Source organism: Argiope bruennichi, chromosome 9 (genome assembly GCF_947563725.1).
Source record: "Argiope bruennichi chromosome 9, qqArgBrue1.1, whole genome shotgun sequence".
Taxonomy (NCBI): domain Eukaryota; kingdom Metazoa; phylum Arthropoda; class Arachnida; order Araneae; family Araneidae; genus Argiope; species Argiope bruennichi.
The window spans coordinates 104,126,966-104,145,766 of NC_079159.1; the positions used below are offsets into that span (position 1 = coordinate 104,126,966).

The 18,801-nt window shown below is 25.5% G+C and overlaps 1 protein-coding gene across 1 annotated transcript; it reads left to right on the forward strand.

The window, feature by feature from the left end:
- The first annotated feature begins 311 nt into the window (after nucleotides 1-311).
- Nucleotides 312-18,236, forward strand: LOC129984149 (Bardet-Biedl syndrome 1 protein homolog). Its single transcript, XM_056093949.1, has 16 exons — nucleotides 312-541; nucleotides 2,145-2,317; nucleotides 3,797-3,886; nucleotides 5,796-5,920; nucleotides 7,786-7,832; nucleotides 7,939-7,980; nucleotides 8,514-8,586; nucleotides 10,515-10,646; nucleotides 11,032-11,138; nucleotides 12,426-12,546; nucleotides 12,631-12,859; nucleotides 13,764-13,922; nucleotides 14,016-14,149; nucleotides 16,016-16,150; nucleotides 17,156-17,242; nucleotides 17,891-18,236. The coding sequence occupies exons 1-16, from the start codon at nucleotides 519-521 to the stop codon at nucleotides 17,975-17,977; spliced, it is 1,764 nt and encodes a 587-aa protein (XP_055949924.1). The 5' UTR covers nucleotides 312-518; the 3' UTR covers nucleotides 17,978-18,236.
- The last annotated feature ends 565 nt before the right edge of the window (nucleotides 18,237-18,801 follow it).

The following is an 18,801-nucleotide window of genomic DNA, read 5'->3' on the forward strand; positions in this document are numbered from 1 at the left end:
ACTAATTGGATTGCGTATGAAAATATAATAAAAAGAAATACCGATTCCTCGTTTTTGAAACACTTCCATGTGCATGCACTTAACAAGCCTTTTAAATATTAAAAGCATGATAGAAATAATACTTATCTGGAAATTATATTTAAAACTAATAGTAATGAAAGTAATCATTGTTCGAAAAAACATGTGTAATTTATTTCTATTTTTTTTCCTTCAATGAATATTGGTAATTTTATTTAAGCCTTACTAGGATAATCCAAAAAAATTCTTAATAAAAGCAGAATAAAAATAGAATTTGAAATGAAGTGAACTAGTTTAACGGTTACCATGGCAATGATAGGTTGCGTTTTAAAAATCATAAATATAATGACAAATACTCTAATAATAAACTAAACTGAATACTCGACTAGTGTAAAAGCTTATTTTGCTTCCTCCAACATTTTCTGCAATCTTTATACTTTGTTATTGTTTTTCTATTTAATCACAATAAATTTCTATTTTTATTTTCAAAAAGTTAAAACATGGAAGAACCATCCCCAACCAAGTAAGAGATATTTTTAAAAGCCATTTATTAAATATTTTTAAAAATTGTAAAAATATTATGAATTTTCCTCATTACATTCATGCAGATATTTCATTCATTTATTATTGAAATCATCAATAATATAAAAATATATTCATCTTGAATTGCATGGGGGGGGGAGATTTCTTAGGCCATGACTCATACGAACTAGATATATTGTATTATATATATATAATTGAACTATATGAAACATCATCTCCAATATATATTAGATTAACCACATCAATTCAAAATTAAAATGAAGAAAAATAATCAAAAAGTTATGTAATATAAAAATATTGCATATTCTGTGGGAAGCAAATTCTGGTCAGTAATAAGATGTGATAGGATTAATGTCTAGCAATAACTTTCTTTCCTACCTAATGCATTTGTATATCTTAAAAATTAATTTTTACATTTACAAAATAGTAGAATGCATATTTTTGAGACGGGTATAAATTATGCTTTTATCTTCTCTATAAGCTTATCTGTTTCTTACAATCTCAGTTTCAAATAATATCTTGGAATGTTTTGAAAAGTTATAACTTTATAACATTCATATCCATAATCTCAATGAAAATTATTCTTAATTTATAAGCACTGATTTTGACTCCTCTGTAGACTCAATAACAATATATTGTAATTTTGAGAACTTTTCAAAGATGTAATTGAAGACTAAAAGTAATGAATGTAATGTATAACAAAAACATAAGAAATTATTAAATCAATTCAAAGATATGTTGTACTCTGTACATATTCAAAGGAATTGTTTACACGACTACTAGGGAATATTCTTGTTTACATCATTTCAAAGCATTGTTTATTTAGTATTTCAAATTGAAAATGGAGTTTGAATTTTTTTGGAATATATATATATATGTAATATTATTTGTTGTGAAGCATGATGCAGTTTGAAGACAATGAAGATACTTTTAATTTTGTGACGTCGTTTTATTTCATTTTGAAGAAGCAAGCATATTTACAAGCGATGAGCACACAGAGCAACACAGAAACGGAATGAGTGAAAACGCTCTTGGACATTTTATCCCTGGTCTTATATAACCTATGATTTTGATAGGGAAAATACTTCTTTACAGTGCTAATGTATTATGAGATTTCGATAGGGAAAATACTTCTTTACAGTGCTAATGTATTATGAGATTTCGATAGGGATTTTCATTATATGGGTGGACAAGGTAGGGGAAAGACAGGGAGATTTTAAAAAAGAATTTGCTTAATCAGTGGTATGTTATCTCTTCATGCGTAGTGTGGGAAAGTTAGATTTTAGCTGATTCAACAATTTAACAAAGCTTCTCTTGAATTAATTAAGCAGAGACAGTGGAATTGGATCACGAAATAAGAGAATATTTTAGAATGAAGTTACTATGGGCTAAATTAAGATAAAATCTTGAAAATTAATTAAATTGAAATTAGAGTTAAAATATCATTGCATATATATATAATGAATTATTATAAATAATAGTTTATAAATTACATTTCCCAACATATTTTCCTCCATTTTCTAATATTAAATGGTCAAATCTACTTGATAAATATTGTTTTATAAGCAATTTTTTTTCATTAGATCTGTCAATAATTCCTCAAAATGGCTCCATGCTCATTATGACCCTTTGGCTACTTTATATACTTTTTCATCTTGCATGTGCTTAGCTGATCTTCATGGAGATGGAGATTATAAACTGATTGTTGCTGATTTAGGTACTGGCACTCATAATATGAAATTGAAGGTTTATAAAGGTAAGTCCTTCTTAAAAAGAAAATTTCTAGTTTCATTTTAATGCACTTATACTCAAAGTTTTGTAAAATTTATCATATGTTTCATTTTATATATGTGTGTGTGTGTGTAATTTCTTAATTAAAAAAATCTTTTATTTCTAAAATCTGATTAAAGCATAAAATACTCTACTTTCTGATCTTAGCAAAGCATTTCTCAAAACTCTCACCACATAAAATAATGATTTTGGTTTTTATTATACATAAATATAAAAAACAATTATTTTCTTTTGTTAGTTTTTTTTTAAACTATATTATTATATATATTTTTTAATAGAGCACTAGATAAAAACTTATAAAATCATTGTGATGATGTGGCAAATCTTTGTGATGAAAAATGACATTAACAGAATAATGGTTATATTCTAGCTTGATAATAACTAGAATCTTGCTAACAAAAATATACAATTTTTTAACATATTTTTTTTTTACATATTTTTAATGAATAATGAAATTTGCTTTTAGGTATAATCATTAATCATTCACTATGACCATAAGTAAAAAGTTATAAGCAGTAATGTCATCTATGAATTTCTTATACATGTCTTTGGGTTAGAGAAAGAGTCTCTATTTGTTTATTAGAAACAAAATAGTCAATGAAAGAACATAATGATTGTTTATTTCTATAGATTTAATTTATTCTTTTTTGCAAATAGAAATGAAAATTACTATGCAGATAGCTAGAGATTTGTTCTAATCATTAAAAAAAGTATTAAAATCAGAATTAGAATTAACTGGGATTTTAGCAAAGTGTTACATAGTAAGCCATTTTTATAACTCTGTTAACAAGGATGTTGGTGATGAAACATTTCTTTTACTATTTAATTAAAATTATCTCCCTTTTTCTTTCATTAATTGATCATAATTTACATTATATACTGACTGTTGTTGGTTTTACATTCTAATATTTTTGTGTACAGTTTAACTTTGATAAAATACTTTAGAAAAAAAACTAAATCATTTACACTATGCATATATATTATTTGTTGCTTATGTACTATAAAAATAAAATAGGTTTTATTCAATGAATTAGACTGAATGCTGTTAGAAAATAAATCAGAAACAGGAAAACTAAATGAAAGAATCCAAAATCATTTAAAATAGTTAAACCTAATAAAATATTTTATTTCAATTAATTTATTCAAATATCAGATTTTTTTCTCTCTCTCTTTTAAACAGTTTGTGTAAAATTTTATTAAAATTTACTCCGTGAGAAATACTTATTTATTGAGGCACTCAAGAGATTTGTGAAATGATAAATGTGTGAAGCATTTATTATGTTATAGCAAATTATAGATAATATCTTTCCATTTATTTTGATAAAATTAATTCAGTACAAAATTTATTACTAGACGATATTATCAGCAAATATAAGAATATTAAATGAATATAATGAAAAAATAATTCTTTACTTATATGGACCCTAGTAAATTTTTTTCTCAGGTACTCATTTATTCTCTGAACATACCATTATTGATCTTCCTACTGGTGTGGTATCCTTTCACATGGATACTTGTGATCCTCGCTCTCCAGGTAAACTTTTTTATTTTTCCATTTTTGAGGAAATTTATTTTTAAGAATTTTTTTTAAAAAAAAGCTTTTTTAACTGAACACTTTTATTTCTATACATTTTTCTAAATATACAAAATTTAATATTTTTCACTTTCAATATATTTTCAAAAAGATTCTATTTAACTGTTGTTATTAAAACACATAAATTTTTTTTTATAAATTTCTGTCTACATGGTAATGAGTTTATAATCTTTTCTTATAAAAATCAATCTTATTGATTTTGAAAAAATTAGGTTAGTCTATTTTGTGTAACTTTTTAGTAATTTATATTCCAAGCAGGAAAAAAATATGAGAGTGAGATGCTTATGTTATCTATAAACATTTGGAATTGCTTCATTGTCTAAATATTCATAGCTGATTTTCCAATTTTATTTTTTATGTGAATTTGATCTCTAAAGTTAATTTAATGATTCTTTTTTAACTGCATAAAATTACTGTAGTATAATCCTAAATTATTAGAATAAAAATGTTATTATATTCTGGAGGAAGTTTTGATATATTTAATAATAGTATTATGATCTTGGTCAAACAGTTATTAATTCAAAAGAATCCAAATTTATTATCATGGTGACCATGCTGATAGAATGAATAGAATTCAGTTTGGGCAATGATGTTGATATTGTGGAAACAAAGAGTCTAAGTAGAAATTTGATATGAGCAAATATATCTTATCCTTAATTGAGCTATAGAACAGGTAACCGATGATTGAAGGTATCAAAAAATTATTACTCTGATTTTATTTTAATTATGATCCAAAAAGTGTGTCATCATTAGAGAAATCTTAATCACTATTTAGAAAAACATTAAATAGATATAAATAGAAATAAAAACATAAATATTGTTACATTAATTTTATATGTTGTATTATCTGAATATGGAAAATTTGTTCAATGATACTTTTCTAATGCTATAGATGAAAATTATACTTTTTGTATCAATTAAAGAATAATAATATTCTTAAATGTTAAATAAAATACTTACAATTTATTTAAACATTAAAAGGGATTATTGCATTTTTATATTAAATAAATTTGTAGAATAGAATAAAAAAAATACTTTTTTATACATATTAAAATCTTACGCATATAGTCAGAAATGGTGGAGGCTGTCTTTCTAAATCACTGGTTTTTAAAATTGTAATATATTAATCAGAGAACAAATTATCTTCATTTCATTTCATTAAGCATAGACACTCAAATTCTTATTTAAGATTCTAATGAGACATTAAATTATTCCAGAACAGAAAGCTCCCATTCATTAAGATTTCCTTAAGTATTAAATCAGTTTATTGGTTATTTATTATGTTTTCCAAACTCTGGTTAATTTTGTAGGAAATAAAAATGTGTTCATATGTTTATATGTTTTCCTTTTATGTTTTATGCACATATTTACTGCATTCTTCTGATTGTGAATAGTATATTTTACTAAATTTATAATTATGTTTGTAAAGTGTTTCTTTTTCCTTCCTTTTTTATAATGCACATACATATGTATATATACGCTTGTATCCTACCTAGAAAAGTTTTTTAATATCTTCTGTTAAAAGCCAATTTATTAAATCTAATTATAACTAAAAGAATCTTCTTCAAAAGTATCAGTCAACTGAGGAGGATTGATGTCTCAATGTTTTCTTTTTTTGTTTTATTTTTAAATATAATCTTTTATTCTTTCTGATTGTTTGATGTTTAATCAATGAGAAAATAAGCTTCTCTTATATTTACATTAATAATCCAGTTTTTTTTTTTTTTTTTTCGCTTTTCTTAAATAGTTTAAATTTTAAACCAAACTAAGATAAATGAATTTTATAATTTAATTGATTAAAAGCTTTATAAAGATATTTTATTACCGATATTTTTTAAATATTTTTTAGCTATTGCTGTTGCTTCTGGAGCTCACATTTACATATATAAAAACATGCGTCCGTTTTACAAATTTACTCTACCAGCGCCACCAGTTTGTCCTTCAGAAATGGAAGCTTGGGCTCAAGCAAAAAATGTAATTTGATTTCCTAATTTTTATTTTTATAAGGATCACTGCTATGTAATATAAAATACATAAATAACAGAAATACATATTCACTTTCTTAATCTTTATGTAGATTTAAAAAAGAAAAACTGCTTTAAATTGCGTTTTAATTTTTTAAAAATCTGACTGCATGTAGTGATTCATAAACTAAAGAATTCAGTTCTTCTTTGAAATAATAAGCTCATAAATTTTGATTGAATTCTTAAACAGTATAAGGCTTTTTTTTTTTTTTTTTTTTTTTTCAAAATTTTCTAGTATATGTTGTGTACTGAGCGAAAGTACTGTAATCGTCAAAAAATACAACCTCGAAATTATGATGGAGCTCCACATTCATCTAAAAATGATGTTTTACAATTACTTCTATCTGTCTGTGAACACGATCATTCAAAATGGTTTGGAGAAGACGAGTAAAATTTGATGCTTGGTTTTTACACCAAATTTATTGATTTCTGAAAAAATGTGAACAAAATCTTTTCCTTGGAATTATGTCTGCCCTGCTATAATTAAACAGCAAGATACTACAAAATGAAAAGAGCTAGATAGATAAAATTAATTGTTTAGTTCAGCAACGAATTGTAAAACCCTCCGTGCATTTGCGCATGCGTTACGGTGGGTTTAATTCGTCAAAATAGGTGTGAAAGGAAAGATGAAAGTAGTAGATGATTAGATTTGCTAGTATCTAAGAGGGGAAATCCAAGGTCAAAGGGAATACCGGAAATGCACTCATCGTTCTGCGTCTCACCCCTTAATTTGATGGCGTCGTCGAAATGTGGTCGTCTCAGAATCCGTTGACGAACTATATCTAAATATAGAGCCAAATCAAATTTCGAACAAAATCTGTCTACGGTTGATCGTATATTGTTCTGTATATTTGCATGCATGTAAACACGATGACTGAAAAACTCAATAACTTAGACAAAGGAAATTTTGCCTCCGTCAAGTTTTCCAAAAGAAAAAAAATTCGTGAAAGAGGTATATTCGATTTTTTTTACTAAACTAGAAAGTACAAAATGTTTGTATATTGGATTTCATAAACAAAAAAATGTATAAAAATATCATTGAATTCATGACCATGTTCAAGGTCCACAGTTTTTATGCAAAGGAGGAGATGAATAATGTCTTTATTATAAAACATGCGAGAAAGTTAAGTTTTAACCATTCCTGAAGTTTTTATTTTCAAGAGATTAAAACATAAGAAATATCATAACTCATTTTCAGCTATCTGGAAACTTACGTCTTCATAATATATTCACAGAAAATTTAATTCATATTTCTTATAATAATCCTGAAAGACTATTGGAATTTCAAAGATGTAACATTAAATAACTCTTATTTGAAATTTATGTGTGAGTTTTCAATAAAATCTCTTTAATATGTTTCTCAAAAGATCATTTCAAAATAACACACTAGCAAGAATGATATATTAAAGAAATCTCATTTTGCATGGTTTTCCTTATATTAGCAAATATATATATATGTATGTATGTTTTTAAGGTATATATCTTATTCTAATATATAAAAGAGGATATTTAAATATAAATTTTATAATAATTATGCAACTGCAGGCACACAAAAAAATCGTCATTTTATATGAATAACACATCACGAAAAAAGTTTTGAAATTCTCTAGTGCGCTGCAGATTATGAAAAATATAATATTTTGGGTTTTATATTTTATGCAGTAATATTTTGTAATAAATATCCTCGAAAAAATAAAAAGTATTGTTTTAAAAAGTTTATTTGATTATTTGAATTGGTTTAATATTAAATATTAGAATTGAATTTAATGTTATTTTTACAAAATAATTTTAAGAGTCAAATTTATTTTGTTTTAGGATGAAATAGATATCAATAGTCTCAGAGAATTTTTGGAGAATATTAGGTTTGTTAATAGTTTTTGTTGTTGTTGTTGCACTTAAAGTATATTTCCTTCTTGTAAGTTTTATAACTTACTAAACCATTTCCCTAATTTCCTGTTCCTTTTTTAGAGCTGAAGTTGGAGAATCAACTCTTACTGCTAGATCTCAAAGGTATATTTTTATAAGAATTTACTTAAAACATTTCATTTGTCCCTCCCTTTTTCTTTAAATTTTAATGAATTCAAATAATTCATTCAACATTCAAAATAATTTTTAAATTAATGTCATTTCACATATTTGATTTTTTTTTATGTATTGCAATATATATTTACTTACAAATATCTGAACACTTTTCAAGATCACATATATGCCAACATTTCATAATTATTCATCTAATGGGGCCATAAAAGTTATTTTTAAGATATTTTAACTGAAAGAAAAGATTTAATAATAACGTCAAAAAAGGAATTCTATCCTCAATATTTCATTGATTTTATGTATTTGCATAGAAATATGACATTTTTAGAGAGCTTCTTTCTTTAATCAATTCATTTTGTGTTTTGAAAAATTAAATCATCATATTACAAATCGATATTTTTTAATAAAATTTAATTGTCTTTGATTGGATATGTTTTAATTGTCTGTCTTAGATATAAAATCCAATTGCACTAATATTTTTTTAATGGTTTTTCTCTCATTTCCAGATTTTTAATGCTTGAGCAGGATGAAATGGAAGAATTTTTTCAATTGCATAAACAATTTCCATTAAAAAAGCAGGTAAAATTTTCAAGCAGTCTATTTTTTTTTTTATTTATTTATTATAAAAGAGTGTGCAAGTTTGAGGTTCGAACTCGCAACGTTAGGGCTCATAGTCGAGTAACATAGCCATTAGACAAAAGTGTACACTCATGTCCGGAAGTTGTTATCTGACTTATGAAGTTACCACCACAAGAGCAAGACATTTTTATTATTTCTTCTACTTTATTGCCATTCATATTTCAATTATTTCTTTTGTTGTTAGTTTTCCAGATCGTACTTTTTTATTTTAATGCATAAATGTAGAGCCTTATTTTTTTGCAAGATTTACATAAACTCTTTTTACCTAATAATATCACTAATATAATCAAGTGAATATTTCTTTTCTATCTAAATACTATATAATCGTTTAACTTTAAAATGTTAAAAAAATCAATAACTATAAAAAATTAGTTGTCTTGGCGACCAGCTAGTCCACCTGAATTATAATTGGAAAATTACAATGAAACTAAAATTAATCTGTAATTATAAAGCAAAGCAAATATCTATCATTTTGACTATGTATGTACGTCAAAGACACAAGAAATAATACTATCTCTCTTTCAAGTGCAAAAGTTAGTTAAATATACAATTAATAGAAATTCAAAATTTCTCGTTTTTCAGAAGTAACTTCAGGGCAAATAATCCTAAAAGAAATATTTTAGCACCATCTTCAAATCATTCAAAATTCTACCGTTTAATTATCTTAGTTTCATTTCTATACATGGTTTCTTTCAAATGTAATCAATTGTTTAAAATTTAAAAGCATTAAAATTAATGTTAATTTTTAACTACATAACAGCTATTTTTTGAATTTCTCTTTTATTTTAATAAATATCTTTTTACAGGTTTTTTACACTTGCTTCAAATAGAATTTAACAATGCCAAAAAGTAGACATAAATCAATGGCTAACGCAAAGATAAGAAAAGAAAAGCTCTTGTCAGTAAATGAAATGGATGTCTGAAGACAACAACCACTTAAAAATATGAAAAAACAGTATTTTGCCCCTTTTGCTTTTTTTTTTTTTTTTACTTTACAGAATTTTGGGGGGAAATATTCTGAAAAAAACCTACACAATCATGAAAAATTTTACCTTTTGATTGATATCAGTCTTATTTTCGAGCAATTTTTTTTCTTTCAATTGTTATAAATTTCTGAGACAATTTAACACAGATGATTTTGAAATAAAGAAATTTGTACATACACCTTTGCTATTAACGTTCAGATTTTGAACTACTCTACTGCTATTTTTCATTTCTCTTATTTCAATACATATATTTTAAGCGGGATTTACTATTTTATAATATTTTTTACAACAGTAGTTCCTAGGTAAAAAATATTATATATGAAAGGTTTTTAATCCCGAACAGCGTCGGGTTTGTCAACTAATTGTATTTTGAAAAGAATGAATTCATAGTCAATACAAGAAAATATTTCACTGTACAGAACTTATCAACTGAAATAAAAATCATTCTTTCATTTTCAATTGAGAAACAAATTTTAAAGAGTGCACGTCATCAAACTGCGAATAAAAATATAATTTGGAGTTAAACATCAAGGAAACGTTTTTTTTTTTTTTTTTTTTTTTAATAATTTTTTGAAGGATAGACTAGAAAATGTCTTCCGATTTTCAATAATAAGGCAGGTATAAATGATTGAACAGAAATATTTTATCACTAGTTCAGTATTTCTATCTCACCTTCGAGAGGATGAAAATTTGACTCATCTCCGCAAAGATTTTCACCCACACTGCAGCATATTATCCGTCGATTAAAATCAAATCAAAATCATTATAGTTATAATTTCGACAAAATAACACGTTAAAAGTTGTTGAAAAGCTCTTTCATTTAGTATATCATTAATTGTTAATTCTGTATCTTATTAATTATTTTGTTTGGAATCATTTCAGACTGTTGTTACAGCATTAAGTGCAATGAAGAAAAGTATGGCAGAAGAAGATGCTGTCAGTTGTTTAGTTCTTGGGACAGAAAATCAAAATGTTTATGTGTTAGAGCCTGATGCATTTACAATTCTCTCAGCAGTATGTATGTCCCTTATGATTCTTTTAATGGTTCCTTATATTAAATATTTAAATTTTCTTGAAAATTATACTATAATAATGGAGCTTAAAAGTATTTTCAATCATTTGTTGAGTTCCCTGAGAAAGTGAACTGATTGTTAATTTTTTTTAAAGACTAAATTCCTTTTTTTTTGTAAAATTGATGAAGAAAAAAATTATTCACACTATCGCTATGATAAAATTTATCTTTCACATTTTTTTTTTAACTTGAATTATGTCATTAATTTTTCCAATTCAAAATGTTTGATTATTTTAAACTATTTTATTAATAGGTTTTAATTTTAGTTATTCATTTTAATATGCATAAGTCGAAGGCTGAGTTTCACATCCATTTTCTGATTTTTAGATGACCGTTCCCAGTGTGCCAGTCTTCATGGATGTGAGTGGATTGTTTGATGTTGAATTCAGAATTATTGTAGCTTGTCGGGATGGATGTTTATACACCCTCAAACGGTGCGTGGGTGTTTATGTCAGTATATTCTGGAATAGAATGAATGTAATGCAATTTTATATTTAAAAAGAAATCTTTAAGATTAAGGTAGATAACTACGTTAAAAAATCTTTTTTTTTTTTTTTTCGAAATTATGAAATTATTTTTATTTAATATTTTTAATGTTTGAACAATTTTGTTTCCAAGTCTATTTTTTTTGGGAAGTTGCATTGATTTCTATGTTATCATTGATGTACATTTTCATGTTATTTTACATTTAGATATTATTTATTGGAATTCTAATCTTCGATGGAATTTTCTTACGAAAAACATCATGAATTAAAATCAAATGCATATTTTTTATTCAATTTTGATGCAATAATTTCTCAATACGTTCTTCATTTCCTGAGCTAGAGATTATCCATTTAAAAATATTTTATAGCTGTTTTAGTGCTTCACAATTCGAAAAAAAATTGAAAATTTCGTGTTATTTATCAGTTGGATAGAAATACGGCCTATTTTTTAGTTCAGGAACTAGATAATATATATCTTTAACTATCTTCAAAATTTTAAGAAGCACGATGCTTTATATTATATTTCACCCCCCCCCCCCCAAAAAAAAGAGACCCTTTTTTTTCCATTTTTGGAAAAACTCTTGCCATTTAATCGGTATTCTTTTAGCTTCATAGATTTTTTTTGAACCTTTTATTGTGTAAATGTTTAAAAAAAATAGCTATTTTCGAACGCTTTCAAAAATTTCATCTCGAACGTAGTCAAAATTCACATAAAAAATTGAGTCATCTCACCTTATAATTTAAAATCAATGAAACTTTGTGTAAATAGTTATCTTTTATTTATAGATTTGTTTATTAAATTTCATGCTTTAATATATGTATTAAAAAAGATAGTTTTTTGTACTTTAAGATATATAATAAGTGTGAATTCCAGTTTCAAGTTCGTCATTACTTTGACTTAAATTAATTTCTATAATGAATTAATTTTTCTTCTAAGAGAGTTTTCTGCTATAATTTTTAAAATTGCTCTTTTTTTTTTTCCCTTGGAAAATTAGCAAATTGCAAATATGAGATGAAAAAAAAAAATGTTTTGAAAATACTTTTGTTATAATTTTATGAGCAACATTTCTTATTTAGACTACTTGGTTTTTTTTTTTTTTTTTTTTTTTTCGTTTTTAATAAAATATTTATTTGAAATATTTTCAAATCATTTTACTTTCTATAGATTAATTATCTTATGTTTATTTAATCCAACTATATAATTCTCATTATTATCACAACAAATATCTTTGCTAGCGGATATAAAACAGCTCGATTTTGTGTCAAACTCAAGTCTCAATGCGTAGGACTGCAGCGAGTCAATAATAGTATTATTGTCGGATCTATGGATGATATGCTTAGTAGCTACAATAATAAGGTAAAGCTGATGTTTAATTTTAATTATTGATATAGTATTGTCATATCTAAGATTATGTAAATTATTTCATCATCTTTATTTTAGGGAAAATGCCTGTGGAGTATTAAACTCCCAAGCAGCATTGTCACTTTGGAATCTGTGGATATTATGCAGATGGGACTACGATTAGTTGCAGTGACTCTTGGAAATGGACTCATACATTTTTATCAAGATAAATTCCTTGTTGATGTTTTGGTAGCAGAGGATGTCGTATCGGCTATGCGATTTGGAAGATTTGGCCGTGAAGACAATTCTCTTGTTATGTGCATGAGAGGTCAAAACTTTCTCTTCATTTATTTCTAATTTTTATGACTGATTATAATAATTCAAAGGTCAGCTTAAAAGGTCAAAACTTTTTTTACAGATAATAAATAATAATAATAAACCAGTTAGGATTGCATTTTTCAAGCTTTCACCAATTAACACGCTAGGCTGTGATTACTTTAATGCATACTTATTCAGTTATTTTAGCTTGTAATACAAACTTATTATTATTCCAGTTCTGATAACATAATCCATAAATTTATTCTGCTGTGCTCCATTCTTATTTTACTCCATTCCATATTTGACTTTCTTAATGCTATTTCTTTCTCTTTTTAAATAATTTTTTTCAAAATTTTTATTTTGAGTAATTTATTATAAGTTAAGAAAAACAGTAAAAAAAAAAAGTTGTAAAATTCTTTAAAAAAAGAAACTTTTTTTCTAGTTTTTTGAATCTCTAGAAAGTATATACTTCAAGGAAAATATTTTAGTAGAAATTTACTTCGAGGGAAAATATATTTCCATAAATATGCTTAAAAATTATTGCTGAGAAGTCTGTAACTTTATTCAATCTTTAATAACCATGTATTTCTATTCTTGAATATTATGTTGCATTTTTTTAGTTCGATAAACTGGGAATAGATTTATTTTTTAAGAAAATAAATTATTATACTGCAATAATAGTAATTTACAGTAATTACTAAGATTTATACATATCCTTTTTGTATTCTAAATAATTTCAAACATTATTTTAAAGAGTTAAAAGTTAATTAATTCTGTTTAATTAATTCTTTAACTTTAACTAATAATTTAACTTTAATTAATTCTGTTTAAATATTATTTAATAATATTATATTTCCATTATTCTATCAAATTTCAGTAACTTTTATTTGTTATTATTATTTTTTCCTCGTTAGGTGGAGGATTGTGTGTCAAAATTCTGAAAAGAACTGCGAAGTTCGAAATTCAAGACTCTGCTGCAACTGCAAGAGATTTGCAAAACACAAAATTAAATCTGCCAAAGAAAACAAAGCTATTTGTTGATCAAACTATGCGAGAAAGGGAACATTCTGTTAGTAAGTTGATTCATTAAAGTTAGAAATTTTCTTTAGATATAAGATTTTTAGAAACCTAGAATACATAGTAGCTGTTATTCTTTTATTTTATAGTCATGCACAGAGCATTTCAACATGACTTGTACCGACTTCGCCTTACTACTGCTCGTGCCTATGTGAATGCCCTAACATCTAGTCAAAATCCTGTTTCTTATGGAGCCATAGATCCTCTAAAGTTATCAGCTCAAGTATGAGTTTGAAGTAGTTAGTTTAATTGTTCACTTGCAAATGCGTTTAATAATTAACGAAATTAAATTCTTGATATTTACTGAATTCCAGAAGGCGATCATGTCAAGCAGAATGATGAATAAAAAAGTTAATTGCAGATGGCTTAAAAGTATAAAATAATTCATTTTTGCTTTCTCATAAACGTATACAAAGTACAAAAGAAGTATTGTAATAGTTAAAAAATTCGAACTCGAGATTTTGACGAATCTCCACGTTTTAGATCTGGCTGAGTTTGAAAAACATATTTTTGGAGAATGTTCGTCTGTCTTTCTTTGATAAAGATAACTCAAAAATGCTTTGAGCTAGACGGATGAAAATTGGTACGGTCTTAACAACAAATTTGTAGATTTTTTTTTATCAAATTCTCTGTACAGAAGTCTGTCGGTCCAGTAGTTTGAATATAAGTTAACACAATAACTGCAAAACGAAGAGAGCTAGATAAATAAAATTTAATAATAATATATCGTACAGATGTAATATTGCCGCAATGAAAAGAGGCAGTCGACTCTCCATGGCCGAATGGTCATAGCACTGATCTCATAATCAAGAGATCGCAAGTTCGAATCCCGCTGGAGACAATGCGATTCACAGTTTGTGTAAATATTTAATTCTTTGATTTTATGTTTTCCTTTATTTCATGTTCCAGAAGATTCTGGACCTTTCTTTAGTTTACCAAATAAGTGTTCTGGACTTTTCTTACTGCCTCCAGAAAAGTATTCTGGAACTTTCCCCGCTCGTATAAAAGCAGATCTGTCAGTCACTGTGTTCTGAGTTGAGTTAATAAATTGGTTTAGCTCTACTTGTTTTGTGTATCATTGAGTTTCACACTAGAGAACCTACGTGACAATATCTATAGTGTAGACATCAAATATTTAACAAAATCCAACAAGAAGTTCACCGTCTATCTCTACTTTCAGAAGCATGTAAACACGACAATTGAATTAAATTACAAAAAACAATGACTTAAATATATCAAATTTGTAATCAGATTTCATTATTAGTGTAGTTTTGCGTCAAATTTTTGTTCCATTCGGTTGGGAAAAACATATCTTAAACATAAATTCGTTTTTCGGATACTTCCGCATTTTTTCCGCATGCCGAACATTAATCGCCAAAAAATTCGCCAAGTATCACACCACAAATTCAGTAAAAATGCACGCCAAAGGTTAATCCTTCGTAACTATTGTATGATAGTGCAAGGCGTTCTCTAGGATAACACCTTTATTAGAGTGCATGCAAGAACGTTTTGCGGAATCCACTCCCACTAACTTATTACTTGTAAAATTTGACCATGGGTCCTAATTATCTACATCATAAAAACAATTTGCTATCCTAGATCTTTTACCCTTGAAATTTTTTTATTATTTCGAAATTTGGTGCTTAATGAGTTAATGTATGAATCTTAGAAAACATTTTAAGTAATCAGTAATAAGAGTATAGAAATTATAAGAATCGATAATGAAATAAAAAGCACTAGAGCTGAAATAATAATAATTTCACAGTGAACTTCAAATAAACACTATAAAGTAAAAGTTTAGTTCTTTTTATAAAAAGAATTAAAATAGGAAAAGTAATGTAAAAATATGCTAAATACTTTTACTGTAATTTAAATAAAAGCTGTATTTTGCATTGAAGAGTTTACATCAATTTTGAAAAAGTTTATATCAAATAATACTCGTAATTTAGTTTTTTTTTTGCAAAGTAGAAAAATATTTCTTTATCAAAAGTTATACTCAAATAATAAAACAAAAATAAATCTCTCTTTGCAAAGTATAAATATATCTATTATGCTTTCTGTTTTGTAAAAAATTAAATTCATTTTTCAGGTTCAAGGTTTGGGACCAAAATTTATTCTACATTTAGAACTTCAAAATACATCTAGGAATAAACCGTCTGTAAACTTATTCTTAACATTTCACTGTGATGCACGTATATACAAGATACAAAAGACATTTATACCGGTTTGTATAAATTCATTCCTTTAACTGAAAAATGCAGAAAATCCAGCTGCTTTAATTTATTCTAAGATTAGAATTTTCTAAGATAGAATATTTTTTAAGTGAATATAAATTTCAAAGTGAAATACTAAAAGTTTTGGGAGATATTTATATACCTGATTCACTATTAAGTGAAAAGAAACATTATTAAAAAAATATGCCATTCATTAAAGCCATATATCTATATAGTAGTATTATCATTAATTTTGAGCATTTGAAGCCCATGAAGAATTATGATTAATCAGTTAGTCATTTTCATTAAATTGGTGCATTTTCAAATAAATAAATAACTATTGGAATGAGTAGAATTAAAAAAAAAATCTTATCTATTAATATTTTAAAATTTTGAAAAAAGTAAATATTTTTTTTAAATAAAAATTATAATACCTAACATGTTCTAGATTATTTCCCATGTTTTGATTATTTTTTATTTGGAATATAATTTACCAAAGATGAATTATTTCATGGGCATTTTCACTGTTTTGCACCACCTCTTTTAAATTCATGTAAATGAAAAGATGCAATATGCTGCTTTGCTGTGTATTTTTTTTTTCATACTATGTGGATTAACTGTTACAGTTCTGTAACAAGGTATTTTTTTTAAAATCATTTATTATTTTTTTATGAAAAAGAAAGGAACTGATATTTCTAGATTATTTAATTAAATAAAACTAAAAAAAAAAGGAGATTAAAACAAACTTTATAAAAGAAAAAATTAATCCAGCTTGAAAGCATTTTACCATGATGACATAGAGTTAATAACCATAAAACCACCTCAAAAATAAAATTATTTTAAATTGAATATATATATATATATATATATATATATATATATATATATATATATATATATATTAAAATGTACATCCATATATTTAAGCACATTACTTACATTTTATTTTGTCTTTCTATTATTCCATGCATATTTTAAAGCATCCTTTATTTGAAAATTATATTTTGATCTTTCAGATATCTTTCCTTGCTCCAGGCTTGCCTTATACATTTGTGACTCCTGTTGAGTGTGTGAGCGAGATGAATATTTCTGATATTATAAAAGTAAGTAATTATAAGCAAAAATCATTCAGGCAATTCTTTTCGAAGCAATATACTTAGTTTCAAGACATTAATTTCCAAACAAACTTTTTTTACCTGAAAAATAATTTAATAAAAGTTGTAAAAATAGTCGGTTAAATTGAAAACACGAAAAGATAACTAGTAAATTAAAATTTGTAAAACAAAAAAAAAAATCTTTTTAATTTAAAAAACTTTTAAAAAGACAAATTTATCCATTACTTCTACACTAAAGAAAATTTATTAATTATAAGACTGCTAATAATTGATATATAGTTTATATTAATCAAATAATTAACTGGATTTTAATTAAAATTAAAATAGTAAATCTCCTTAAAACAGTGAAATTTCATAAAAAGAGTTATTGAATTATTCAGAAAAATAGCATTGCATTGCAAAGTAAAGGTACATTTTAAGTATTAAAATTTTTTATCTTCATTAATTTGAAATAGATATCATAAACTGATGAAATATGTTGAACAATTATAAATATATTTATAATTTATCTCTCAGTAGATGAATTATAAATCATACATTCTAGTATTCAAATTTTAGGCATAATTCTTCCTTTTTATTTATTAAATTTATGTGGGCACAATACATTTCAAAATCAATAAATATTTTATTTTATAGGTTTTTGTGTTAAAGCAAGGACAAAATATTCCTATCATTACTGCAATGATAAATATGCCTGTTAGTGAAGGTTTTCAACCTATGTAGTAGGTTGTCTAACTTTCTTCTGAAAGCTAAGCACTTCAAGAAAAGAAAATCATTTATCTTTTCGTCATGTTGAAATACTGGAATACAAATATTGGAGTGACTTATGTGTATGTTTATATGTTTGAAGTGTATATTTGAATTTGTTTGTTATTTGTATATTTAAATGAAATGACTTCAAGTCGTTCACAATATGAATGAAATAGTCAATGAAGAAAATCACAAGTATATTATATACACTTTTAAGAATACTGCATCATAATGAAATAAATTGTAAAATATAACAATATTTTTAATTCAGTGTAGTTTTTCTTCAAGAAATCTTTCTTTGAAATGTTTTTAAATGTAATTAAGTTGGAAAATCTGCAAGACTTTAATGAGTAAACAATTCATAACAGAAAAACAATTTGAGTATATTTATAAGCATTCAATTTTGACAAATCATTAATCTCTAAGGAATATATAATTTTGATCGAATTAGTGTATATTTGTTTGTTTCTTAAAAATTTACTTTCAAGGTACATAAATCATACTTTTCTATGTCTAATTGAAACTTTGAATCATCAAGAATATACTCAAATTTAAACAATAACTCTATGGAAATCGATATTTATTCATAAAAAAAGGCACCATTAGATTCAATACCTCGCTCTCTTCATGATACCAGCATTTATATTGTTTGTCAACAGATTCTAAAATCCTATGCGCTTTTGCGCATGCGTTAGGATGGGTTTAATTCGGCAATAGGAACGGGGGAGAAGGAAGGATGAAAGGAGTAGATGTTTACATTTAACAATAAAGTAAACTCGGATTACTCTCGGACTGAA